Source organism: Piliocolobus tephrosceles, chromosome 15 (assembly GCF_002776525.5).
Source record: "Piliocolobus tephrosceles isolate RC106 chromosome 15, ASM277652v3, whole genome shotgun sequence".
Lineage (NCBI taxonomy): Eukaryota > Metazoa > Chordata > Mammalia > Primates > Cercopithecidae > Piliocolobus > Piliocolobus tephrosceles.
In genome coordinates, this window is record NC_045448.1 from 74,742,413 (window position 1) to 74,770,290 (window position 27,878).

Consider the following 27,878-nt stretch of genomic DNA (forward strand, 5'->3'; position numbering starts at 1 on the left):
AATTTTTTGTATTGATTTTAGTAGAGACGGGGTTTCACCGTGTTAGCCAGGATGGTCTCGAACTCCTGACCTCGTGATCCGCCCGTCTCGGCCTCCCAAAGTGCTGGGATTACAGGCTTGAGCCACCGCGCCCGGCCTTAGGAACTTCCTTTTTTAAGGGCTAAGAAAACATGTTAGCTACTAAATAATATGCAAAGATAACTTTCCAAATTTAAGCTGTACTCAAAAATCCACAGAACCTGCAAAACTCTCAAGTTTCTATATTTAAATAGAAGTGTGTGTTGATATACATAATCAGTCATTTCTTGCTTTCAATATATTTTATTCTGATGAAGTTACAAAAGTAGATACAAAATACTTTTTTTAAAAGTACAGTTAACTGACTTAGAAAAATAGATAAAGCCCCTAAGGATTTTAAAACACAACATAAATTTTTATGTAAAGAACATTTAAAAATATTTTAGGTGGTAACCAAAACTAACTTACACAAACTATTTTTGATGTAGAATAGAATGCTGTTCTATAAGAAGAAGTCTATAGCACACTGGTAATCCATTTGGATCTACAGAATACTTGTTTGGAATAGAATCTGATAATGAGAGAAAACCCAAATGAATGTCAGTGCAGTTGCTTCAAAAAAATTACTGCTACCACATGTACTATCATCCCCCAAGACCTTTTACAGTCTGAAATATCAAAATTGAAAGCAAAAATAGGATGACCAAAGGACTACTTTACCTCTTTTCAGAATTCTACAATAGTAGAAACCAAATCCCCTTACTGATCCCAGGGGAAATAATGTGCCTGTTGAAGGTGCTCAGTGTTTGGTGTCCAGGCTGTCATTTTTCAGGTGAGGGTTTCATACTGACAGGAGGCAGGCTCCTAAAACAAGGCGGTAGCACCGGCACCATGATTAGGGCCGCTTAAAAACAAATTTCTAGGACTTATACTCTTTGGGCCTGATTTGTTAATGCTTATGAGGTAATGATACTATGTTTGAGAAGCTCTACTTCTAGTATAACCTCAATGCTCAGAGAGAAAGCCAACAATACAATCAGGAAACCACAACATTGACAAAACTTAGTATTACCACCAAGATTGTTCCTCTTGCCTTGGCACTACTAAAAAACTTTACCTTTGTTACTTTAAAGTCATGGTGAATACAGATTTCACATTTCTCATGTAAGCAGCTATATGAGCTAGGGTTCTATAAGCCTTAGATGAAAGGAAATACTTTGCTGGAAGCCCTGTAAAAATCACTTTATTCACAATCTGAAGAATGAAAGACAAATTTGGCTGTTAATACAAAAACTGTAGTACAAGGAAGTTCAACTGTTTAAAAATCTGCACATCACTGTCCAAGTGTTTTTTGAAGGCCTGAAAATTAAAGCACCATAGGATTAACTGCATAATTTAGCAAGCACTCTCCACCCCATAACTGTAATCATGTATGAAGAGCAGAGATCAGACACTGAGAGGAGATGGATTCTGATTAGCAAGGGGGAAGGGAGTGAGTGTTATGGAACAGGCAAACCTTGGGCATGGGGAGATAAAAGAAAGAAGAGTCAAAAAGATTGATTTCTGTAGGCCTGGCACAGTGGCTGACGCCTGTAATCCCAGCCTTTGGGAGGCTGAGGCAGGTGGAATGCAAGGTCAGGAGATGGGAGACCATCCTGGCTAACACGGTGAAACCCCATCTCTACTAAAAATACAAAAAATTAGCTGGGCATGACTAAAAATACAAAAAATTAGCTGGGCGTGGTGGCGGGCACCTGTAGTTCCAGCTACTAGGGAAGCTGGGGCAGGAGAATGGTGTGCACCCGGGAGGCGGAGCTTGGAGGAAGCCGAGATCCCGGCACTGCACTCCAGCCTGGGCGACAGAGTGAGACTCTGTCTCAAAAAACAAAAAAACAAACAAACAAAAAAACTGATTTCATCAAACTGTTATCAAAGGTTGGCCCTCTAGCCAACTCTGGAAGGCACCATCCTCTTCCCATTATCTCCCCTTCCTCCAATTCTCCTCCTCCCCTTGGCTCCCTAGCCTTGGAGGTAAACACTAATATTTCGGTGCACTGTTGGTTAAGCCAGATTGGCTTGGGAACCTGGTAATGTTTTTGTTTTTATTTTTAAAAAGGACAGTCTGAGTCTCAAAATACCAACACATCTCTGATTTATGTCCCATTTATAAGCTGCCTTTACTACTGTCCTGACGTGTGATCGTCTTTCATTTGCTTTAGAGCTTAGTCGTGAAGAGAGGGAACATTTCCATAACTGAAAATAAATGGAGAACAGTGGTAACTCTTTTCTTTGAGAATATTTGAAATACTAGAAATAATGAGGAAAGTACAAGCCTACCTGAGAAACTAGTTTCATCACTTGTGGACTTAAAAAAGTAAAGCCAACAGGGTTTAAAGTCGAGAGGCAGTTCACATCCTAAGTGACATCTAGAAACCTGCTCTCTTGTTCACAAATGATCAACATGAACATACAGAATGGCTGACATTTGCACCTTTGGATAAGCTTAAAACATGGATTGTGGAATGTCTAATAGAGGGCTTTTCTCTTTTTTTTTTTTTTTTTCATAACGACTGTCCCACACTTTAATTCCTCAATGATATATGGATGCTACCTAAATTAGATTAAATGTTTTCTTTAAAATTCTGTATACATTTAAGAATGTCTAGAAAATGATTATTTAAAATGGAGTTTCTAAGTAAGTATTTTCTTTATAGTTTAGTGGATTAAGAAAAATAAATTTAAAAAAAACATCAAATCTAATCTTTATCAAAGCCATCAAGGAGGCTGGTAAAATACTTTGCAAAAATCACAGCTCTGAACCACATAGAATGCTGATGAACTTAAAGCTTTGCCAGTTTGGCAAGTCTTCCAGTATAATACTTGTTGTGCCTCAGTACATTTTAAATAGAGTTTACTAAATTCTAGGAACCAAATAAAAACTAAACGTTTTCTTCACTAAAGGGGAAAGTTTTTATATCCCAATAGAAATAGAGGAATTTCAAGTTTTGATACAAAAACAATTAAAACAAGATAAAACCCAAGTGGGAGCTCAGTCCATCTTTTGAATATTAACAGAATGAGGATTCTTTTAAAACTTATTTCTCCCATTTTGTTTCCTTTAAACACATACACTCACTCACTCTCTCAAGAATAGGTAGCACACCAAAACTCTGTGTGTTATAAGATGTATATACCTTCATGGTTTATTGTGGTTTTCCTTAAGTTTTATCCTTATTAGGATGAAGTTCATGCATTTCTACACTACTCTTAACTAAGGCTCAAGACAATAAAAACATAGAAGTAATTTTTTAATAAAATGAAATAAAATAATCAAGTACTCTGAGTATTTTCCTCCATTCTCTAATCCAGAATTTCAATGCCTCTGAAAAATAATGAAATAATAAAAATAGTGGTTTTGAGACCTAAATTTCTTGCAATATTTTGGATTCCTTTTCTCAGCCAAAAGCTACTATCTGAATTAAGCTTTTTAGACTAAAAGCCTGGTCTATCCTTAGAAGACATTAAAAAATTACTTCTGATACACACACTCCTAATAATTTAGATAGATATGAAAACAATCGCAAATAAAGATCAAAAAATAAAGTCCCTGTAAAAATAACTTTGGTTGCTCCCACCCACACGTCATATGATGATTTAAACTGCAATCATGAATTTTGAAAAAATATACGTATCTTATCTATAAAAACACTACCATACAAACTTGAAACTAAAATGTTATCTGAAGTGACACAGATGTTCTAAATCTCAAGGATACTGAAAAATACATTTTTTATTTGTAAAATAAAAGAATAAAACCAATCTGATTGTGTTATTAAGAAATTTGTTCTGGAAACTCATTCATAAATTACTGATGGAAATTCTTCATGTCCATTATGCTGTCACCTGAAACAGATTCAATCATTTTCTTGTAAAGAAATGACTGAGTAAACGAGTAAAAGAATAACAAGTAAATTTATAAGCTACAGGTTAACCATCACATATTACAACCAAGTATGACTACGTGATAATAACAGGAGTGGTCACACAGTACTTAAGATTTGGCTGTGTCCTTAAGGTCTTACTATCACGCCAACCTACCTTTGGGATAATCTTATCAGTAGACACAGACAATGGGTATCTTTTTATCCTGTTTTCTTAAAGTCTGTATCACTAGTCTATAACAGATAGCAATGAGATAGTTCTAGCAATAGATGAAGCAAGAGGGTAACTGTGTTCTACAAGAAACATTTATCTGTCTTTTGATCCAAGTTTCTCTATTAATTCTTGAAGAGGTGCCAGCTCACGCCTATCAATCAGATTAAACTCCTAAAAAGAGAAGAAAAATAACAATTAAAAATGGATCTAAAACTGAAACTCTGTAAATGTCTTTTGGAGAAGGGATTCCCAACTCTAGTTTTCTGAAGTCCAAAAGAATGATGAAATAACCTCTGTGAACATTTTAAAATAGGCATTTATTCTCTTTTCCTTTTTTTTTTTTCCTCTTTTTTGTACAGATGTGGTCTATGTTGCCAAGGCTGGTATTGAACTTTGGCCTCAAGTGATCCGCTCACCTTGGCATCCCAAATCCCAAAGTGCTGGGATTACAGGGGTGAGCCACCACGCCCAGCCCTCTCTTTTTAAAAATATAGTTATGGGCTGGGCGTAGTGGCTCAAGCCTGTAATCCCAGCACTTTGGGAGGCCAAGACGGGCGGATCACGAGGTCAGGAGATTGAGACCATCCTGGCTAACACGGTGAAACCCTGTCTCTACTAAAAAAAAAAAAAAAGATACAAAAAACTAGCCGGGCGTGGTGGTGGGCGCCTGTAGTCCCAGCTACTCAGGAGGCCGAGGCAGAATGGTGTAAACCCGGGAAGCAGAGCTTGCAGTGAGCTGAGATCCAGCCACTGCACTCCAGCCTGGGCGACAGACCGAGACTCCATCTCAAAAAAATAAATAAATAAAAATATAGTTATGATATTGTGATATAAGTATTGGTCTTCCTCCGTTCCTTGACGCACAGTTCCTAAAACCCTTGTCGGAATCACCAGAGTGCTAAGATTATCTTGTGTGCTAATGAGATGACTGGTGGCTGGAGGCTCCTATAAAGTTTCAGAATGGGAACTGGTCAACCTTCAGCCAGCCCTCTGCCCTTCCCAGATCACAGCCTCTGGGGAGGGGAAAGGGCTGGCTGAAGGTTGAGTTGATCATCAATGGCCAATTATTTAATCAATCATGGGCAAGTAATGAAGCCTCCATAAAAACACAAAAAAACAGGGCTCAGGAGAGCTTCTGGATAGCTGAACACGTGGAGGTTCCTGGAGCATGGCATGCCTGGACAGAGTATGGAAGCCCCTTCTCCTCTGGCCCTACACATCTCTTCCATCTAGCTGTTCATCTGTATCTTTTGTTAGCATCTTTCATAATAAATGGGTAGAGATAAGTATTTCCCTGAGTTCTATAAGCTGCTCTAGCAAACTAATCAAACCCAAGAAGGGGGTTGTGGGAACCCTGGTTTATAGTCAGAGGTATAGTTGACAATGTATTACTTTTGATTGATGTCCCAGGTTGGGAGGCAGTCTTGTGGGACTGAGCTCTCAAACTTGTAGGATCTGATGCTACCTCCAGATAGACATTATCAGAATTGAATCGTATTATAGGACATTCATCTGGTGTCCACTGTAGAAATGATCACTGACTTGGTGTGTGAGAGACAGTCCCCATGTTTGGTCACAGAAGCATTCTGTGTGGTGAGAGTATAGTAGAAAAAAGCGAGTTTGTTTTTTCCTATATTCTTACAATGGGAGGCTTATTAAAGAAGCAAGTCTAGGTATCAGTATGATCCTCACTGTGTTAAACATTGAAATCAAAACTGTATGCATATTTAAATTTACATAAAAATTACTTGAAAAAGGCTGGGCGTGGTGGCTCACGCCTGTAATCCCAGCACTTTGGGAGGATGAGGTAGGTGAGATCACTTGAGGTCAGGAGTTCGAAACCAGCCCGGCCAACATGGTGAAACCCCATCTCTAGTAAAAATAGAAAAATTAGCCGGGCGTGGTGGCAGGCGCCTCTAATCCAACCTACTGAGGAGGCTGAGGCAGGAGAACTGCTTGAACCCAGGAGGCAAAGGTTGCAGTTAGCCGAGATAGTGCTACTGCACTCCAGTCTGGGCGACAGAGCAAGACTCTGTCTCAAAAAAAAAAAAAAAACTACCTGAAAACTACAAACTGAATTTTTGATAAAGGGGCAGTAGACCTTTTATGCAACAATCTGAGAAAGAAGATCAGGAAGAGCATGATACAGTACACAGAACTATAATACACAATATCTACTATAAAGCTACCAGGTTTTTTATCATAAAATATCTAAGACAGACATGTGTATGTAATTCAATATGCAAAAAATGTAAGTATCTCTAAAGTTAGGCTAAAGGCATATCAATTCTTTGATATCTTTTTCAAATAATGTGAATTATTTTGATTTTTTAAAGTTCAAATTCTGGCCGGGTGCTGTGGCTCAGGCCTGTAATTCCAGCACTTTGGGAGGCTGAGGAGGGTGGATCACCTGAGGTCAGAAGTTCGAGACCAGCCTGGCCAACATGGGAAATCCCATCTCTACTAAAAATACAAAAATTAGGCCAGGCGCGGTGGCTCAAGCCTGTAATCCCAGCACTTTGGGAGGCCGAGACGGGCGGATCACGAGGTCAGGAGATCGAGACCATCCTGGCTAACACGGTGAAACCCCGTCTCTACTAAAAATACAAAAACTAGCTGGGCGAGGTGGCGGGCGCCTGTAGTCTCAGCTACTCGGGAGGCTGAGGCAGGAGAATGGCGTAAACCCGGGAGGCGGAGCTTGCAGTGAGCTGAGATCCGGCCACTGCACTCCAGTCCGGGCGACAGAGCAAGACTCCGCCTCAAAACAAAACAAAACAAAACAAAACAAAATACAAAAATTAGTTGGGGGTAGTGGTGGACACCTGTAATCACAGCTATTCGGGAGGCCGAGGCAGGAGAATCACTTGAACCCAGGAGGCAGAGGTTGCATTGAGCCGAGATCACGCCACTGCATTCTAGCCTGGGCCACAGAGTGAGACTCTGTCTCAAAAAAAAAAAAGGGTTCCAATTCTGACTAAGGGTCCACAAAGCAACAGGCCACAACCCTGAATGGATAATCCTAACCACAGACCTAGGGAGGCCAGAGGCAGAAGGCCCAAATGGGGGTGATACCTTTTTATACTGCTGCATACATCAATAAAATAAACAATGTGGAAAAGAGAACAAAACAGAAAAGAGAAGCTTGCCTATAATTGGCTTTACATCTATAAATAGGACACACTGCTCTTTGTTGAAGTTCCCAACCCAAATAAGTCCAAGTCACAGGACACAGAAATCGACATGGATCAACTTACCTGAACAAAGAAAATAAAGTGCTTAAAGGAGGTGTTGAGGTGGGCCTCCTCTTGCAGCTGCATCACAGAATCAAAGTGCTGGTGATAAATATGGGCATAAACCCTGAACAGACGCTTTAGAATAGTCTTTGCCACAGACATAAAGTTTTTGGGAAATGGGACACCTGCAATTAAACACACATATGAAACAATTAGTCTGTTATCTAATTTAACAGTAGAAAGTTGTTTGTGACAGGGTCTCATTTTGTCACTCAGGCTGGAGTGCAGTGGTGCAATCTCAGCTCACTGCAGCCTCGACCTTCTGGGCTCAAGTGATCCTCCCACCTTGGCCCCCCCAAGCAACCTGAACTACAGGTACACGCCACCACGCCCAGCTAATTTTTTGTAGAGATGGGGTTTCGCCATGTTGCCCAGGCTGGTCTTAAACTACTGAGCTCAAGCAATCTGCCTGCCTCAGCCTCTTAAAGTGCTAGGATTACAGGCATGCCCAGCCTAACGGCAGAAAGTTTACACACTGCTATGAGCACCTGCAACACATAAACACACACATTCATAAATACACACAAACCTACCTCTGTATATATTTTTTATTTTTATTTTTATTTTTTTTTTGAGACGGAGTCTCGCTTTGTCGGCCAGGCTGGAGTGCAGTGGCTGGATCTCAGCTCACTGCAACCTTCGCCTCCCGGGTTTATGCCATTCTCCTGCCTCAGCCTCCTGAGTAGCTGGGACTATAGGCGCCCGCCACCACGCCCGGCTACTTTTTGTGTTTTTTTTTTTAGTAGGGACGGGGTTTCACCATGTTAGCCAGGATGGTCTCAATCTCCTGACCTCGTGATCCGTCCGTCTCGGCCTCCCAAAGTGCTGGGATTACAGGCTTGAGCCACCGTGCCCGGCCTGTATATATTTTTTAAAGCCAAGGAAGTGAAAACCCAAATCCAAATCCTCACAAAGTACCCACTTTTTTCTGACTGCCTTAGCACAGGTATCAAATTATATAAGATGCTGCTGAATCAAAGTTCAAAAATCCTGCAGTTTTAGTTGGTTTTGTTTTTGTGTTTTTAAGACTGTCTCACTCTGTCATCCAGGCTGGAGTTCAGTAGCACAATCATGGTTCATTGCAACCTCCACCTCCCAGGTTCAAGCAATCCTCCCACCTCAGCCTCCCAAGTAGCTGGGACTACAGGTGTGCACTACTACACCTGGCTGATTTTTGTATTTTTAGTAGAGATGGGTTTTTGCCATGTTGGCCAGCCTGATCTCGAATTCCGGGCCTCCAGTGATCCACCTGTCTTGGCCTCCCAAAGTACTGAGATTTAGTTCTTTAATATTAGAGAGTTTCGGCCAGGCGCGGTGGCTCACGCCTGTAATCCCAGCACTTTGGGAGGCCAAGGCGGGCGGATCACAAGGTCAGGAGATCAAGACCATCCTGGCTAAGACGGTGAAACCCCGTCTCTGCTAAAAATACAAAAAATTAGCCGGGCGCGTTGGCAGGCGCCTGTAGTGTCCGCTACTCGGGAGGCTGAGACAGGAGAATGGCGTGAACCCAGGAGGCAGAGCTTGCAGTGAGCCGAGATCGCGCCACTGCACTCCAGCCTGGGTGATGAGCAAGACTCTATCTCAAAAAAAAAAAAAAAAAAATTAGAGAGTTTCTTTTTGAAATTAAATGCAACAAGAGTTAAGTATTTTGATTATAAATATTTTTACTTTGTAATTTGTAACTCTAAAGCAATTACACTGGCTTGGCATGGTGGCTCATGCCTGTAATCCTAGCACGTTGAGAAGCCGAAGTCGGCAGATTGCCTGAGTTCATGAGTTGAAGATAAGCCTGAGCAACATAGTAAAACCTCGTCCCTTAGGGAAAAAAAGAAGAAGAAATTACATACATACACACTCTCTCAATGAAGACTGGAAACTCTCCTAAGCAAAATAAAAAGGCAGCCGGGCACAGTGGCTCATGCCTGTAGTCCCAGCACTTTGGGAGGCCAAGGTAGGTGGATCACGAGGTCAGGAGGTTGAGACCAGCCTGGCCAAAGAGACCAGCCTGGCCAACATGGTGAAACCCCGTCTCTACTAAAAATACAAAAATTAGCCGTTAGTGGTGGTGGGCAACTGTAATCCCAGCTACTCAGTAGGCTGAGACAGAGAACTGCTTGAACCCGGAAGGCAGAGGTTGCAGTGAGCTGAGATCATGCCACTGCACTCCAGCCTGGGCAACACAGCAAGACTTTGTCTCAAAAAAAAAAAAGAAAGAAAATAAGCACCTTTTTAGAAAACAAATGGGGTAGAGTTTGGTATCTTTCCAAGCAGTGGAGATGGGGATCCAACTGGTTACATTCCTGAGAATTCTGGCTGACAACATCAAAGTCCATCAGAAAACAGGGACAGGTAGGTCAGGAGTGCAAGACCAGCCTGACCAACATGGTGAAACCCTGTCCCTATTAAAAATACAAAAATTAGCCAGGCGTGGTGGCTAAGGCCTGTAATCCCAGCTACTCAGATGGCTGAGACAGAAGAATCACTTGAACCCAGGAGGCAGAGGTTGCAGCAAGCCAAGATCACCACCACTGCACTCCAGCCTGGGCGACAGAGTGAGACTCCATCTCAACAAATAAAAATAAAAAAAAAACCTAAATTAGTTGGCCTTAAAGGTCTGTTCCACAAGACTACTCTTGAAACATGTTCTTTTTTCAATCTTTCAGAAAACGAAGGCTTAAAACACTCTTTCCTTGCATTTTTTTCCCACCCAGTTCTCAATAACCTGAAACTTGGTATATTTTGCTGTTTGTGGTTATTCCCCACCACCACCCCAGTCCTCATTAACTTGACTTTTCAGACATTATCCTGGAGCTTATAGGCATGTTTTCCTGGGCAGGATCTTGTATTCATGTATTGAAAAAGCAGATTTCTGGCCGGGCACAGTGGCTCACACCTGTAATCCCAGCACTTTGGGAGGCCAAGGTGGGCGGACCATGAGATCAGGAGATCAAGACCACCCTGGCTAACATGGTGAAACCCTGTCTCTACTAAAAATACAAAAAATTAGCTGGGCGTGGTGGTGGTGGGCGCCTGTAGTCCCAGCTACTCGGGAGGCTGAGGCAGGAGAATGGCATGAACCCAGGAGGCAGAGCTTGCAGTGAGCCAAGATCGCGCAACTGCCCTCCAGCCTGGGCAACAGAGCAAGACTCTGCCTCAAAAAAAAAAGAAAAAAAAAAGAAAGTTAAAGAAAAGAAGAAGCAGATTTCTGGCCAGGTGCAGTGGCTCATGCCTGTAATCTCAAGCTCTTTGGAAGACTGAAGCAGAAAGGTTGCTTGGGCCTAGAAGTTTGAGACTAGCCTGGGCAACATAGTGAGGCCTCGTGTCTACAAAAAAATTAAAAAATTAGCTGGGAGTGGTTGCACACATGCCTGTGGTCTCAGGTACTCAAGTGGCTGATACAGGAGGACCACTTGAGCCTGGGAGGTCGAGGCTACAGTGAGCTGTAATTGCACCACTGCACTCTAGCCTGGGCAACAGAGGGAGACTCTGTCTCAAAAAAAAAAAAAAAAACCAGATTTCAAAATCAAACATCTTTTTTATCAGAATGTATAAACGGGCATCTAATAAAAGGATATTAATAATTTGCATATATTAGTAAAAAATTATAAACAGTTCTGTGTGAGACTAAATAACTGGCAAAAGTAAGATGCAGATAATAGCCTAATGGCAGGGCAGTGGGAGTGAGAGGTGGTGGATCAGAATGAATTATTTAAGAATAGGAAAATGAGAAAAAAGCCAGGCATGGTGGCTCATGCCTGTAATTCCAACACTTTGGGAGGCCAAGGTGGGTTAATCACTTGAGGTCGGGAGTTCGAGACCAGCCTGGCCAACATGGTGAAACCCTGTCTCTACCAAAAACTAGCCAGGTGTGGTGGTGGGCGCCTGTAGTACCAGCTACTCAGAGGCTGAGGCACGAGAATCGCTTGAACCCAGGAAGCGGAGGTTGCAGTGAGCCAAGACTGTGCCATTGCCCTCCAGCCTGGGTGACAGAGTGAGACCCTGTCTCCAAAAAAAAAAAAAGAGAGAAAAAGAGGATAAATCAAAAGAATTACTTACCTGCCATAAGCAGAGACTTTAATCTTTAATGAGTAAAGAAATAAGTAATTTGTTTAAATCTAAACACTTTCCAAGCTGAATTTAGCAGATTATATTCAAGCACAGTCAATATAAAATAAAGATATGTGAGAAAGGAAATAAAAGGTTTAATAGCAGAATGGAAAAACTGACCTATAACAAACAGATCAAATTTAACAACCTGGAAAAAAATTTTCATCCTGAAAAGCCTCTATAAGAAAGACTGCAAAAAGGAATTCAAAAATATGTTGCTCATAAAATAATCTTAAGTTAAAAATGACAAGGATTGATTTCATCCATGAACACCGATGCCAAACGCATAAAATATTAACAAATAAGAAAGACTCTTCCAGCAGAACATTTTTATTAAAAAATGGAGAAAACCTTGTGGTCACAGGCAACAGATACTGGAAAAGTATCTGATAAACGCTATAGCCATTCCTCGTTAAAAAAAAACTTCTGTGGCCAGGCGCGGTGGCTCACGCCTGTAATCCCAGCACTTTGGGAGGCCGAGGCGGGCGGATCACAAGGTCAGGAGATGGAGACCACGGTGAAACCCCGTCTCTACTAAAAATACAAAAAATTAGCCGGGCGCGGTGGCGGGCGCCTGTAGTCCCAGCTACTAGGGAGGCTGAGGCAGGAGAATGGCGTGAACCCAGGAGGCAGAGCTTGCAGTGAGCCGAGATCGTGCCACTGCACTCCAGCCTGGTGGACAGAGTGAGACTCTGTCTCAAAAAAAAAAAAAAAAAAAAACTTTTGTAATATAAATGGTGGATATTTTTCATTAATATAATTTTTTAAAAATTCACACACCTCTAACCAAAAGCCAAGATTTCTGCTTACTGCAGAAATACTAGAGGTACTTGCATAATAGTAAGAAAGCAAGAAACGGATGTCTGCCATCATCACCACTACTCGGCTTTGCACTTGAAATACCACTCAGTGCAATCAGATAAGCATAAAACAAGAATATATTATCAGGAAGGAAGAGGCAAAATGAACACTATCTTAACATGACACAGTTGTGTACTTTAAAAATTCAAGAGAACCAACCAAAAACTAACAGAAAAAGAGTCTGATGGTTAATTATAAAATGTAAATAAAAATCAACAGCTGAGCCAGTGCTGGTGGCTGACACCTGTAATTCCAACACTTTTGGAAGGCTCAGGAAGGAGGGCTGCTTAAGCCCAGGAGTCCGAGACCAGTCTGGGAAACATAACGAGACCTCATCTCTACAAAACATAAACAAAATTAGCCAGGTGTAGTGGTGCATGCCTACAGTCCCAGCTACTTGGGAAGCTAAGGTGGGAGATTACTGGAGCCCAGGAAGTCAAGGCTGCAGTGAGCTGTGATCACACCCCTGTACTCCAGCCTGGGGAACAGAGTGACACCCTGTCTCAAAAAAAATTTTTAAAAAATTAAAAAGTAAAAACCAACAGCTTTCCTATATACTAAATAACCAGCTGGAAACCATGTTATCAATAAAAGACAAAATCCCTAGAATAAAATTAAAACTTGAACAACTGACATAACCTCAGAATTTTACAAGAGAAAATAAAGCTAAAGACATGAATAAATGAATAAATCTTGTTCTTGGCTAGGAAGATTCAGTAAAGAAAAAAAGAATCCCTATCTATAAAAATTAAATATAGTCATAATTAAAACCTAATTTTTTTTTTACCTTGACAAAATGTTTCTAAGTTCTTTGGAAAAACAAATATCCCAAAATAGCTGTGAATATTCTGAAAAAGAAGAGCAAGGAAGGGAGACCAGCCTTACAAGATGCTAACAGATGCAGGGCCACAGTCACTAATGTGTGGAATTTCTATAGAAGCAGATAAAGAGACTAAAACATGCAAAAATATATGGCAATTTGTTATGCGCATTCAGATAATCAGGGGAGAAAAGGCAAATGTGTTTAATAAATGGTAATGGGACAAATTGACTAGTATTTCCATTTGGAAACAAATTAATGTAGCATTCAGGGAAAAAAACCTGCCTGGCCAGGCATGGTGGCTCACACCTGTAATCCCAATACTTTGGGAGGCCAAGGCAGGTAGGTCACTTGAGGTCAGGAGTTCAAGACCATCCTGGCCAACATGGTGAAACCCCGTCTCTACTAAAAATCCAAAAATTAGCCGGGGATGGTGGCATGTGCCTATAGTCCCAGCTACCCAGGGACTGAGGCATGAGAACTGCTTGAACCTGGGAGGTGGAGACTGCAGTGAGCCAAGACTGCATCGCTGCACTCCAGTCTGGGCAACAGAGACTCTGTATCAAAAAATTAAAAAAAAAGAAAACATGAACAAATATTTTTATAATCTTGAAGCAGGGAAAAGCTTTCTAATTGTTATATTAAAACCAAGTCATAAAAGATATAATAGGACAAAATAATACGGTTGTGTATAGCAGAAATGCTCCATGAACAAAATGAGACAAAAGGTAACCTGGGGAAAAGCATATACAACATGTATGACAAAGCGCTGATATCCTTTACACAGAAATAGATGAAAGATATAAACAGAAAATACACAATGATCAATGAAACAAACAAACAAAAAACCTAAAATGCTCAATCTCATCAACACTTTTTAAATGTACATTAAAACAAATTTAACCAAATTAGAGAAGATTAAAAAATGAGTAATAACCAGTGTTGGTGAAGAAATACAGGCAAACACAAACATGGCTGGGGGGAGTATATGTTGGTACAAACTTTTTGGAGAAGAATTTGGCAGTCTCTACGAGTATAACAATGTTAAAAAGAACAGATTTATCATTCAAAAAGAGAAACAGGCTGGATACGGAGGCTCAAGCCTGTAATCCCAGCACTGGGGGAGGCCAAGGCAGGAGGATCACTTGAGGCCAGGACTTTGAGACCAACCTGGACAACACAGCAAAAACCCCCCAGCTCTATTTATATTAATAAAATAAAATTTAAAAAAAAGAAAGAATATTTCCACAATGTTAACTCACCAATCTTAGAAGGAAAAAGAGTTTCATCATCAAGCTGATCCTGAACCCAAGTCATCAAATAGTCAATGTATTTTGGTGCAGAACATTTGATTGGCTTTTTAATATTAGTACCATCTGCCCAATGATATTCGTATCTGGAGAGAAAAATGTTTTACTGATTTTTCAAAAATATTAACAAATGTGCAAGTTGTAATTAAAACAGGTTCATTCACGTTTTGTCAATAGAAGTTATATCTAACTTTAATACATCACCGTAAGTTCTACTGAAGATTACTACAAGTCCTCTATAGAATTATCCTGAAAGTGACAGTTATAACTGGAAGAAAAAAGGGAGATAATGTGGCAGGAGGCAATGCCAGGATAGATGTTTTATTAACAACACAGCCCTGGGAAACAGGAAGGAAATGCATTCCTGTAAGGCAGAAGGTTGCTGACGGCTGGGTATGGAGCTGATGGATCCATTACATTCTTCTGAGATTCTTGTTCATCAATTTATTATCATCAATGGAGCCAATATTACAAAACTCTGTTTTGTGGGCCAGGTGTTAGAGATATATATTAGGCATGCATACTTCCCCCCTTACCGTTGCTGAGCTAGAAGGATTAACAAGAGTTATACAAAACATCACTGTGTAAAGCATTTGAGCCATAGGTAAGTTTAATTTTCCTGTTTATTTTAATTTCTTTTAAAGCTTGAGGAATATAACTTAACACAATATAAAACAAAAACATTCTTCCTAAAATATTATAATAAAAATAGGACTACAAACTCATTAGGGATCTTTTTTCCTTTACACTTGTAGCAAAGTCAGAAAGGACAATCTTTTCCAAAAGACAAACATCTTGATAACATCCATCATCCATAAAATCAGTCATTTATTATAAGAAAAAAAAAAACCCGGAAGGAAACACAGCAAATATTAATCCCATCACATGATGGACTTAATATTATGACTGATAGAGCTCCATCTTTTCAGTATTTCTTGAAATTTATTAAAGTCAAAACATTTTTAAATCTAGCATCTTCAAGCCAGATAATTACTTCAAAATTGTGCTGCTTTAAATACTAAATAAGCACAAGAAAAAATAATCAAATATTAAAAGATCAACTAAAAACTCTTTCAAGAAATTCATTTAAAAACTAGAAACAGGAAACATGTTATCAATAAAATTGAAAAAAATAAAATGTTTGCAATTCAAGACAAACATAACTCAAATTTCTGTTTACTTCTGTGTTTACTTCTATAACAAAACATTCAGACTTACTATGATGCAATATAAAAATGAAAACAGGGAGTACCCACATACCAAAGTATTTAATAATAACTAATAACGGGCCAGGCGCGGTGGCTCACACCTTTAATCCCAGCAGTTTGTGAGGCCGAGGTGGGCAGATCACTTGACGCCAGGAGTTTGAGAACAGCCCTGGGGAACATGGCGAAACCCTCTCTCTACTAAAAATGCACAAATTAGATGGGAGTGGTGGCGCATGCCTGTAATCCCAGCCACTTGGGAGGCTGAGGCATGAGAACTGCTTGAACTTGGAAGGCAGAGGTTGTAGTGAGCCAAGATCACACCACTGCAATCCAGCCTGGCAACACAGAGAGACTCTGTCTCAAAATAAATAAAATTTAAAAATTACACAATAACTAAAAGCTTACGGGTGAGTAGTCAAGAACCAATAAAACTGAATCACCTTCAAACAAATGAATAACAAATCTTAATTGTTTAATTTATACCAACTGATGATAAAGTAAAACTAATCCAAACACCTATATAATAGGCAGTATAGGTACCTCGGACCTGCAGACATGACTGGACAGCTTGCTTCAGTGCAGAATTCTGTAATAGTTCCATATAACATGTTGATCTGGTTAAAGAAATCCACAGCTGCAGAGATAATAGAATTGTGTTAAAATGTCTGTGTAAACACAAAACATGAGACCTCTCAGTTGAAGGAAAAACAGACAATACATTTAGGTTCTTAGCTGAACCCTTGAGACATTCAATAATCCAATGATACTCTAAGTTTTAGTACACTACATTTTTTTTTTTCTCTGAGACAGTCTTGTTCTTGATGCCCAGGCTGGAGTGCAGTGGCGCGATCTTGGCTCACTGCAACCTCCGCCTCCCAGGTTCAAGCAATTCTGCCTCAGCCTCCCGAGTAGCTGGGATTACAGGTTCATGCCACCACGCCCGGCTAATTTTGTTTTCGTATTTTTAGTAGAGACAGGGTTTCACCATGTTGGCCAAGCTGGTCTCAAAACTCCTGACTTCATGATCCACCTGCATATAACAGCAGGAAAATAAGATACTGGAGATAACTCTAACTTAATGATGACTATTACATCATTTGAATATACAATATAATTACATCCAAGGAAATGAAAAATCCAGTTTGCCAATTTGGACCAGATAATACAATTTGTGTTTAGAAAGAGACAAAACATGTTGTGGAATATACCGTGAGGAAGAAGGTGCAGCAGCTGTATCCTGAGGCATTTAAAAGATCTAATTAATCATAAACATTTGTTTTTGAGGTCTATAGCATATTGAGGACAAAATACTTCAGATAAAGTCCCTTGCCGTGGAGTCTCTAGTTAACAGAAAAGACAAAATTAAAAGAGATGAATAATATAAGATATGGCCAGGCATGGTGGCTCATGCCTGTAATCCCAACACTTGGGAGGCTGAGGTGGGAGGACTGGTTGAGCCCAGGAATTCAAGACCAGCCTGGGTAACAGAGTGAGACTCCATCTCTACAAAAATTTTTTAAAAATTAGCCAGGCGGGCTGGGCGCAGTGGCTCAAGCCTGTAATCCCAGCACTTTGGGAGGTCGAGGCGGGCGGATCACGAGGTCAGGAGATGGAGACCATCCTGGCTAACATGGTGAAACCCCGTCTCTACTAAAAAATACAAAAAAAAAACTAGCCGGGTGAGGTGGCGGGCACCTGTAGTCCCAGCTACTCGGGAGGCTGAGGCAGGAGAATGGCGTAAACCCGGGAGGCGGAGCTTGCAGTGAGCAGAGATCCGGCCACTGTACTCCAGCCTGGCGACAGAGCGAAACTCCGTCTCAAAAAAAAAATAAAATAAATAAAATAAATAAAAAAATTAGCCAGGCGTGGTGGTGCACACCTACAGTCCCAGTTATGTAGGAGGCTGAGGCGAGAGGATTTCTTGAGCCCAGGAGGCTGAGGTTTCCGTGAGCTGTGATGGCGCTACTGCACTCCAGCCTGGGTGACAGAGACACGGTATCAAAATAAAAATAGCAATAATAGTACAAGATATAAGAAGACAGGATCCAAAGGCCAACGATAAATGTTACAGAGAAAAGGCAAAGTAATGAAGAGTTGGAAGTAGTCGGGGTACTTCCTGAAGGAGCTTCAACTAGATCCAGAATAAAATGGAAGAGGAAGGGGGTGAGTAAACAAACGTTACCGAGTGAAGTATACTCTCTATGCAAAGAGAACGACATAAGCCTTGGAAAGTTTTAAAAAATGTTTCAGGCTAGTTGCAGTGACTCACACCTATAATCATAGCACTTTAAGAGGCCAGGATTTGAGACCAGTCTGAGCAACACAGCTAGACCCCAGTCTCTGCTGAAAATTTTTAAAAATTAGTTAGGCATGGTGGCACATGCCTGTAGTCCCAGCTACTCAGGAGGCTGAAGTGGAAGGATCCCTTGAGCCCAGGAGTTCGAGGTTGCAGTGAGCTGTGAGGGTACCACTGCACTCCAGCCCGAACAACCTGTCTCAAAAAAATAAATAAATAAAAAGTTTTAGTCTCCTGTCTAAAGAAGTACCTAAAAACAACTAGGGATTTTCCAAGTTTCTTAAAAAACAAATAGATTTTTTAATGCTATCTTGTAAAAGGAATTTTATACAAAACTCCCTCACTTATAAATCTTCCTCTTAGTCATGTTTCTAAGAAACACAGGTATTCAATATTCACACAAAACAAAATATATGCCCAGGCGGTAGTTGGTTTGGTCTAGAGGAGCTATTCTCAAAATGTGGTCCAGGAATCCCCTATCTGAGGAAGGATCTATAAGGTCAAACCATTTTAATTGTTCTTTTCACTCTTACTCTCTCAAGAGGGCACAATGGTGTTTTCCAGAGGCTCCATGATGTGTGATATCACAACAGACTGAATATAGAAATGGATATAAGAATCCAGCTGTCTATTAAGCCAGACATTAAATAAGATTTACAAAAATATAAAACAATGCCACATTTTTCACTAAAATTTGTTATGGAAAATAGTCATTTTTCATAAAAACATATTTATGTTAAAATATAATGGGTTTATTATTGTTATTTTAAAATGAATTTGGGCCGGGTGCAGCAGCTCACGCCTGTAATCCCAGCACTTTGGGAGGATGAGGCAGACAGATCACTTAAGGCCAGGAGTTCAAGACCAACCTGGCCAACATGACAAAACGCCATTTCTACTGAAAATACAAAAAGTAGCCGGGCATGGTAGCACATGCCTGTAATCCCAGCTACTCTGGAGACTGAGGTGGGAGAATTGCTTTAACCCAGGAGGTGGTTGCAGTGAGCCAAGATCATGAACTGCACTCCAGCCTGGGCGACAGAGCAATACTGTCTCAAGAGAAAATAAAAAATAAGTATTTACATCTTCTCAGTTTTAATTTCTAACAGAGTATCACTAGATATACTCGATATAATTAAAAGCTCTTTGGGGTTCTCAATAGTTTGTTTGTATTTTTTGTATTTTACTTTTTTCCTCCCAGACTGGGTCTCACTCTGTCAGCCAGGCTGGAGTGCAGTGGCGCGATCTCCACTCACTGCAACCCCCGTCTCCCGGGTTCAAGCAATTCTCCTGCCTCAGCCTCCTGAGTAGCTGGGATTTTACAGGTGTGCGCCATCATGCCCAGCTAATTTTTGTATTTTTAGTAGAGATGGTGTTTTGCCATGTTGCCTAGGCTGGTCTTGACCTCCTGACCTCAAGGGATCTGCCAATATCAGCCTCCCAAAGTGCTGGGATTACAGGCACGATCCACCACGCCCGGCCCTGAATAAAGTTTTTTAAACAGGGGTTTTTTTCCAGCACTTTGCGAGGCTGAGGTGGGTGGATTACCTGAAGTTAGGAGTTTGAGACCAGCCTGGCTAACATGGCAAAACCTTGTCTCTACTAAAAATAGAAAAATTAGCCGGGCATGGTGGCAGGCACCTATAATCCCAGTTACTCGGGAGGCTGAGGCAGAAGAATCACCTGAACACGGGAGATGGATGCTGCAGTGAGCGAGATCGCACCAGCCTGTGCGACAGGGCAAGACTCTGTCTCAAAAAAAAAAAAAATTAGCAGGGCATGGTGGTGTGAGCCTGTAGTCCCAGCTACTCAGAAGGGTGAGGTGGATCACTTGAGCCCAGAAGTTGAGGCTGCAATGAGCTACGATCATGTTACTGCACTCCAGCCTAGGCAACAAAGCAAGACCCCATCTCTGAAGAAAAAAAAAGAGGGATTCAAGAAGCATACATACAGGCCTCTTCAGATCCTGATTTAAACGAAGCATAAAGTTTTAGGGCAAAAAAAATTTTAAAAAGAAAACATTTGGCCAGGTGCGGTGGCTCACGCCTGCAATCCCAGAACTTTGGGAGGCTGCGGCGGGCAGATCACTTGAGGTCAAGAGTTAGAGACCAGCCTGGCCAACATGGCAAAACTTCATCTCTACTAAAAATACAAAACTTAGCCAGGCGTGGTGGTGGGCACCTGTAATCCCACCCACCTACTCGGAAGGCAGAGGCAGAGGTAGGAGAATCGCTTGAATCTGGGAGGTGGAGGTGGAGGCTGCAGTGAGCTGAGATCTCACCACTGCACGCCAACTTGGGCGACAGAGCAAGACTCCATCTCAAAACCAAAAAAAAAAAAAAAAAAGAAACATTTATAGGACGGTCATGAAAAATGTGAACATTGACCAGATATTTGATAAGTTAAAGGATGATGGCACTGTCATCTTTACAAGTTCTTGTCTTTTAGACATACCTTATTGAAATATTTATAGATAAAATATCATGTCTGGGATTTGCTTAAAATAATCAGGGTGGCATACAGAAGAAGAATTGGTCACAAACTGGTATTTGTTGGAGCTGGGTAATGGAATCAATACCTGGAATTCACTGGACTTAGTCTCTCTACTTTTGTATGTTTGAAATTTTCCATTAAAAAGTTTTAGGCCGGGCATGGTGGCTCACGCCTGTAATCCTAGCACTTTGGGAGGCCAAGGCAGGCAGATTGCCTGAACTCAGACCAGCCTGGCCAACATGGTGAAACCTCGTCTCTACTAAAATATAAAAAATTAGCTGGGTGTGGCAGCATGCGCCTGTAATCCCAGCTACTCAAAAGACTGAGACTGGAGAATGGCTTGAACCCGGGAGGCAGAGGTTGCAGTGAGCCAAGATCAAGCCATTGCACTCCAGCCAGGGTGACAGAGCGAGACTGTCTCAAAAATAAATAAATAAACAAATAAATAAATAAATAAAAAAGTTTTAAACTTTTTATTTAAACTTTTTATTCCTGGAACATCTGAAATTTCTAATTTAATTATTACCCAGAAATGATCTCATCTCAGAAATGAGAGACTCTCACATTCAAATCTCTAGTCTTAGCATATTGTCCCATGTCATGCCCTTGTTCTCTTGAACTTTAAGTGACTTTCAGCTCAGATCCCTCCATTTTCTCCCAATCTCTCAATTCCCTGTGACACTCTAAGTCACAACAATCAACTGACTGTCCATGTGAACTGCAACTGACTTTTCTGGATATGCAGGCTGATGAGTACTGCTGGGAGTGGAAGTAAAACTGTGTAGATGGATTCGCTACAAAGTCACAGACCACGACAGGCATTATGTTTTCATTTATCAATCTTTTATTTGACCTTACTCAGCTTTTCATGCTATTCTCCTCAGAAATTGCCCAAAAGCACTCATCATTTCTCCTCAGGTCCCTCTACTCAACCTCACAAACTACCACCAAGTACTCTGAAAAGAGCAACATAGCTTTGGATGTATTTGTACTTAATGTTTCTTTATAGATAATTTGTTATATTAAAACAGTTCTATCTGTAAAAGAAAATTCATTAACAATGAGATTTTAGCAAAACCTTTCTATAAAACAGCAACGTTGCATTTTAAAACTTACTGTTTACAGCAATCCATTCATTGAGATCCTCTCCCTCAGGCAACATAACAGCTTGTCTCAGATTCCCACTTCCTAGAGTCGCTTCTGCATGTTTTAAGAGTTCATACTGATGAGATCCTTCAGGTATATTCTTCTTTGGTTTGAATGTTTTAGAAGAGCGGCTGCTGCTGTAAGATTAAAAGTGCAAGTATATGAATTTTTAAGACTGGAAGTAGAACAGGTATATAATTTTACGTATATCAAGTAGTCTGTAAAAACAAAATAAAAATTACTCTCTGGGCCATGCACAGTGGCTCATGCCTGTAATCCCAGCACTTTGGAATCACTTGAGGTCAGGAGTTCGAGACCAGCCCGACCAACATGGTGAAACCACACCTCTACTAAAAATACAAACGTTAGCCGAGTATGGTGGCGCACACCCGTAGTCCCAGCTACTCGGGAGGCTGAGGCAGGAGAATGGTTTGAACCTGGGGGGCAGAGGTTGCAGTACGCTGAAATTGCATCACTGCACTCCAGGCCAGGTGACAGAGCAAGACTCCATCTCAAAAAAAAGAAAAAAAAGAAAAAGAAAAAGAAAATCTCTGAAAAATGCCAAGATAGGAAAATGATGATCGCAACACAAGAATGCTTTTTTTCCCCCTGCACGTAAAAGCAAGATTAGCAGCACAATTCCACAATAAGGCAATTTAGTATGCCCTCTGAAGAAGTCTGGTACAGAGAAAGATCCTGGATTTTAGTTCTTGATCTAACACTAACTGTGTCTTCTTGAGAAACTGAACCTTCTTTTGGCCTCAATTTCCTTTTCCTTTTTTTTTTTTTTTTTTTTTTTTTTTGTTGAGATGTAGTCTGACTCTGTCACCCAGGCTGGCATGTAGTGGCAAGATCTCGGCTCACTGCAATCTCCACCTCCTGGGTTCAAGTGATTTTCCTGCCTCAGCATCCCGAGTGGCTGGGATTACAGGCATGTGCCACCACACCCAGTTAATTTTTTTTTTTTTTTTAATAGAGATGGGATTTTGCCATGTTGGCCAGGCTGGTCTCGAACTCCTGACCTCAAGTGATCCACCCACCTCAGCCCCGCAAAGTGCTATAGAAAATGATGGGGCCATGACTGGGTGCGATGACTCACGCCTGTAATCCCAGCACTTTGGGAGGCCGAGGCAGGTGGATCATGAGGTCAAGAGATCGAGACTATCCTGCCCAACATGGTGAAACCCTGTCTCTACTAAAAAAACACACAGGCCGGGCGCGGTGGCTCAAGCCTGTAATCCCAGCACTTTGGGAGGCCGAGACGGGCGCATCACGAGGTCAGCAGATCAAGACCATCCTGGCTAACACGGTGAAACCCCGTCTCTACTAAAAAATACAAAAAACTAGCCGGGCAAGGTGGCGGGCGCCTGTAGTCCCAGCTACTCGGGAGGCTGAGGCAGGAGAATGGCGTAAACCCGGGAGGCGGAGCTTGCAGTGAGCTGAGATCCGGCCACTGCACTCCAGCCTGGGCCACAGAGCGAGACTCCGTCTCAAAAAAAAAAAAAACACAAAAATTAGCTGGGCATGGTGGCGCATGCCTGTAGTCCCAGCTGCTTGGGAAGCTGAGGCAGGAGAATGGCTTGAACCCAGGAGGCAGAGGTTGCAGTGAGCCTAGATCACACCACTGCACTCCAGCCTGGCGACAGCGTAAGACTCCGTCTCAAAAAAAAAAAAAAAAGAAAAGAGAATGGTGGGGCTAAGTGCAGTGGCTCACACCTATAATCCCAGCCATTTGAGAGACGAAGGCGGGAGGATTTCTTGAGCCCAGGAGTTTGCGACCAGCCAGGACAACATAGTAAGGCCACATGGGGGGTGGGGAAGATAAAAAACAAAATGGCGCAGGGAGGTTTAGTTCAAAAATCCAATTTTCTATATCAAAATATTTGGGATGCCTTGAAAGCAAACCACAGTAAAAGAAACACCAACATCTTTAAGTTTATAACAGGGAAAATAAATGAGACAGGCACAACTCATTATTGAGGAAAAAATGTTTTTATTCCTATCTCACACCATCCATAGAGTCTTCCTACACAAAACTCAGAAATCTCAAAGAAAAAAATGGACAGATTTCAAATAGTATCAATTAAAACTTCCATAACAGAGCAAACAGACAAGTAACCAAATAAAAGTACTTGTAACATATATTACTAAGGATGAACTGGGTAATAGAGGGTTTCTGTACTCATTAAGAATATGAGGAATCCTTTAGAAAAATAGGCTAAGGAGATGAATAGACAATTCAGAAGCATGACAATCAATGAGCATGTGAAAACCTGTTCAATTAAAGTAAGATTTATTTTTTCCCTAATCTGAATGTCAAGTTTACATGATTATATTAAATGTGGACTAGGGTAGGGGCCCCCAACCCCAAGGTCACAGACTGGGCCCCACAGAAGGAGGTGAGCAGTGAGCAAGTAGCAAAGCTTCATCTGTATTTACAGCCGCTCCCCATTGCTGGCATTACCGCCTGAGCTCCACCTCCTGCCAGATCAGCAGAGACATTACGTTCTCACAGGAACGTGAACCCTATTGTGAACTGTGCATGCAAGGGATCTAAATTGCATGTGCCTTATGAGAATCTAATGCCTGATGATCTGTCACTCTCTCCCATTACTCCCATATGGGACTGTCTAGTTGCTCAGAGCTACCACTGATCATACCTTATGATGAGTAGTAAAATTATTTAATTATATATTCCAATGTCATAATACAAATAAAGTGCACAATCAATGTAATGCATTTGAATCATCCAGAAACCATCTCCCCAACCAGATCTGTGGAAAAATGGTCTTCCACAAAACTGGTCCCTGGTGCCAAAAAGGCTGAGGACCACTAGACTAGGGTACAGAGCAACTAGTACTTTAATACACTACTGGTGAAAGTATAAAGTGTAACATTTTGGGAGGGCAATATGGTAGTATCTATTAACACTGAAAAGCTCCTCAAGCCATCCATTCTACTTCTAAATATCTCCTCTAGATACGGATAAGGATTTGTTTTCCAAGATTGTTTTTAATAGGGAGAAACCTACAAGCAATCCTCAATTTTATCAGCAGAGGACTGAATTAAAGTATGGTACATCCATATCATGGAATATTGTATAGAAGTTAAGAAAACCAGACAGAGTACACGTATTCACAGGAAAAGATCTAATACACAGTTAAATATAATACACAACCAAATGTACAGCAGGAGCCCATTTTGTAAATGCATAGAAAATATCAAAAACTAAATTCATCAAAACTGGTGATTACTTCTAGGAAGAGGAATGGAATAGAACTACAGACTTTTACTTTACCCGAATAATTTGGACTTTAAATAAGACTGATTAAGAAGTAAAAAAGAGCCGGGTGCAGTGGATCACGCCTGTAATCCCAGCACTCTGGGAGGCCAGGCAGGTGGATCACTTGAGGTCAGGAGTTCCAGACCACCCTGACCAACATGGTGAAACCCCGCCTCTACTAAAAATAGGAAAAAAAAAAAAATTAGCTGGGCGTGGTGGCAAGTGCCTGTAATCCCAGCTACTTGGGAGGCCGAGGCAGGAGAATTGCTTGAACCCGGGAGGCGGAGGTTGCAGTGAGCTGAGATGGCACCACTGCACTCCAGCCTGGGCAATAGAGTGAGACCCTGTCTCAAATAAAAAAAATTTTTTTAATTTAAAAAAAGAAGTAAAAAAGAATTATGAAAACACTAAAAATCAAATCTGAAACGTTTTTAACATGATAAAAAATTATATTGAACAGGGAAGAAAATATTTGCAAATCACAGATGTGATAAGGACTTGTATCTAGAATGTATAAAGAACTCTTACAACTCAAAAACAAAAAGACAACCCAATTTAAAAACAGGCAAAAGATGTGAATAGCCCTTACTCCAAGGAATATATACAAATGACCAATAAGTACACGAAAAAATGTTCAACATTATTAGTCATTAGGGAAATGCAAATCAAAATCAGGAGATACCACTCCACATCCACTTAGGATGACTATTAAAAAAAGAAAATTAACAAGTGCTATGAGAGGTGTGGGGAAATTGGACCCCTCATAGAGTGCTTATGGGAATGTAAAATGGTGCAGCACTTTGAAAGTTTGGCAGTTCCTCAAAAGGTTAAACACAGTTACCATGTAAGCCAGCAATTCCACTCCTAAGTATATACCCAAGAGATATGAACACATACATCCACGCAAAAACCTGTCACATATGTTCACAGCAGCATTATTCATAACGGTCAAAAAGCGGCAACAACTCAAGCACCCATCAAGAAGGTCAAGTTTTAAAAAAAGAAAGTCTCAGCCGGGTGCAGGAGTGGATCATCTGAGGTCAGGAGTTCAAGATCAGCCTGGCCAACATGATGAAACCCAGTCGCCACTAAAAATACAAAAATGAGCCGGGTGTGGTGGCCGGCGCCTGTAATCCCAGCTACTCGGGAGGCTGAGGCAGGAGAGTCGCTTGAACCCGGGAGGCAGAGGTTGCAGTGAGCCGAGACCGTGCCATTGCACTCCAGCCTGGGTGACAGAGCGAAACTCGGTCTCAAAAAAAAAAAAAAAAAAGTCTCACATTACGGTCCACAAAGCAACTGTGCATTCACTAACTAAATATCAACTCGTAAGAAAAAAGTACAGGAGGGAGGAATACTTCTATTAATATAGAAATTAAATCTAAATCATACAGGCTTTTTGACAAGGTAATCGTATTTTAGAGTCCATTCCTTTACGAGAATAACCCAAAGGAGGGAAAATGAGACGCAGATAAACATATTCTTAGTAGTCCTATTTTATAAAAGCAAATACTGGAAGGAATCCCAGTCTCTCACAATAAAGTGGGTGAACTCTGGTTATAAAAAAACAAAAAAAAAAAACCAACAAAAAAAAACTATGTAGTGTTTTTATATTGTATTTAATAAAAATGTCAAGCATGTGGATTACACCCATAACTAAAAATGGATAATTACTCAATCACGAAACACACATTTAAGCAATATACAAGGTAGAGAGAGCCACCTGAGAATAAAAAATACTTTGCCAGAGCAATGCTTCTCAAACCTTAATGTGCATAAGAATCATGAAGGAATTTACAAGCTTCTTCATTTTAGCCTTGTTTGACTGGGCTCAGGCATTATCTCTAAAATGAGATTCTAAGGTATGCGTATCAAGTTAATTGCTGTAGTGCACTAAAATAGCAATATTGTTCCTGTAATGGGACTATGAATTTGTTTTAATTTTAACTTTCCAAATTATTTACAATAATACTGCAATGTACTATGTAATAATGTTGTATGGTATATTACATAATGATTAAAAACACACGATTCTACCGAGGACAAGAGAAGGTGGTTAAAATCAAAACTAGTAAGTGGGCAGAATCAGAATTGGACAGAACGATCCGACTCCAAGGCCCGCATCTTAACTTCAAGCTTCTCAAACTGGGGCAAGGCACATTCTCCCGGAGCGGCATTCAACACCGACAATACTGAAACTGGACCTATAACCTAGCGGCGAGTTAAGTCGGCATGGACGGTTTCTAGAAGCTCGAGACGAGAGAAACTGGGGGCTCGCGGCTCCGCCCCCAGATCGTCTCCCCGCCCTCGGGGGCGCTCGGGCGGAAAAGTTTGGAGGTGCTACGCCCCGGGGGCCTTTCTACTCCCCAACCTTCACGCTCCGTTTCCTTTACCTCACCTTCATCTCTGTCGGCCTCTCCCAACATCTCGGCCTCCCCCGCTGACCCAAACAGAGGCAAAACAAACGCCAGCTACCCCGCCCCTGCCCCGGCCCCTAGGCCCAGCCCTTGCCTCAGGTCCGGGGAGGCCTCCCCCACGACCTCGGCCCGCAGCCCCAGCGCCCGCGGCCCGGTCCCACTCACAAGAGGAAGCTCATCTTCGGTCCTCAGATGGGAGGCGAGGGGCCTCTGGCCCCCGCCCGGATCAGGACTCGGAGCCGGCGAGAGGGAGAGGACCGTCCTTTGCTCACGGGCAGCGGAAGCCGCGCCGCCGCCGCTCGGAGCCGGGTTTCTGGCCGCTGCGAGCCCTTGCAAACCTCCGCGCCCGCCTTGCTCGCTTACCCCCGCCTTGCAGACCCGAAATGCGGAACCAACAAAATCTCGCGAGTTAAGGTTTCGCGGCGCCGGGAGGGACCTGACGCACCCCCCTTTCGCTCCGCCTCGTCCTAGAAC

At 41.6% G+C, this 27,878-nt stretch overlaps 1 protein-coding gene across 2 annotated transcripts; it reads right to left on the reverse strand.

Moving 5' to 3' along the window:
- Nucleotides 1-305: 305 nt before the first annotated feature.
- On the reverse strand, nucleotides 306-27,878 carry MOB1A (MOB kinase activator 1A). Of its 2 annotated transcripts, none has more exons than XM_023187952.2 (6): nucleotides 27,570-27,878; nucleotides 21,678-21,844; nucleotides 16,313-16,406; nucleotides 14,517-14,650; nucleotides 7,428-7,591; nucleotides 306-4,344 (listed from the first exon to the last, which is right to left on the reverse strand). In XM_023187952.2, exons 1-6 carry the CDS (start codon nucleotides 27,581-27,583, stop codon nucleotides 4,267-4,269), a joined length of 651 nt encoding a protein of 216 aa, XP_023043720.1. In that variant the 5' UTR covers nucleotides 27,584-27,878; the 3' UTR covers nucleotides 306-4,266. The 2 variants fall into 2 exon arrangements, with proteins under 2 accessions (XP_023043720.1, XP_023043721.1); XM_023187953.3 differs by having other exon boundaries at nucleotides 21,678-21,841; nucleotides 27,570-27,789.

Bases quoted from the DNA above. Each gene is read 5' to 3' on its own strand.
- MOB1A (XM_023187952.2), bottom strand. The intron at 16,407-21,677 runs GTAAGTTTTAAA...TTATCTCTGCAG, and splicing joins TGAATGGATTGCTGTAAACA to CTGTGGATTTCTTTAACCAG. The intron at 7,592-14,516 runs GTGAGTTAACAT...GTTTAATTGCAG, and splicing joins TCTTTTTCCTTCTAAGATTG to GTGTCCCATTTCCCAAAAAC.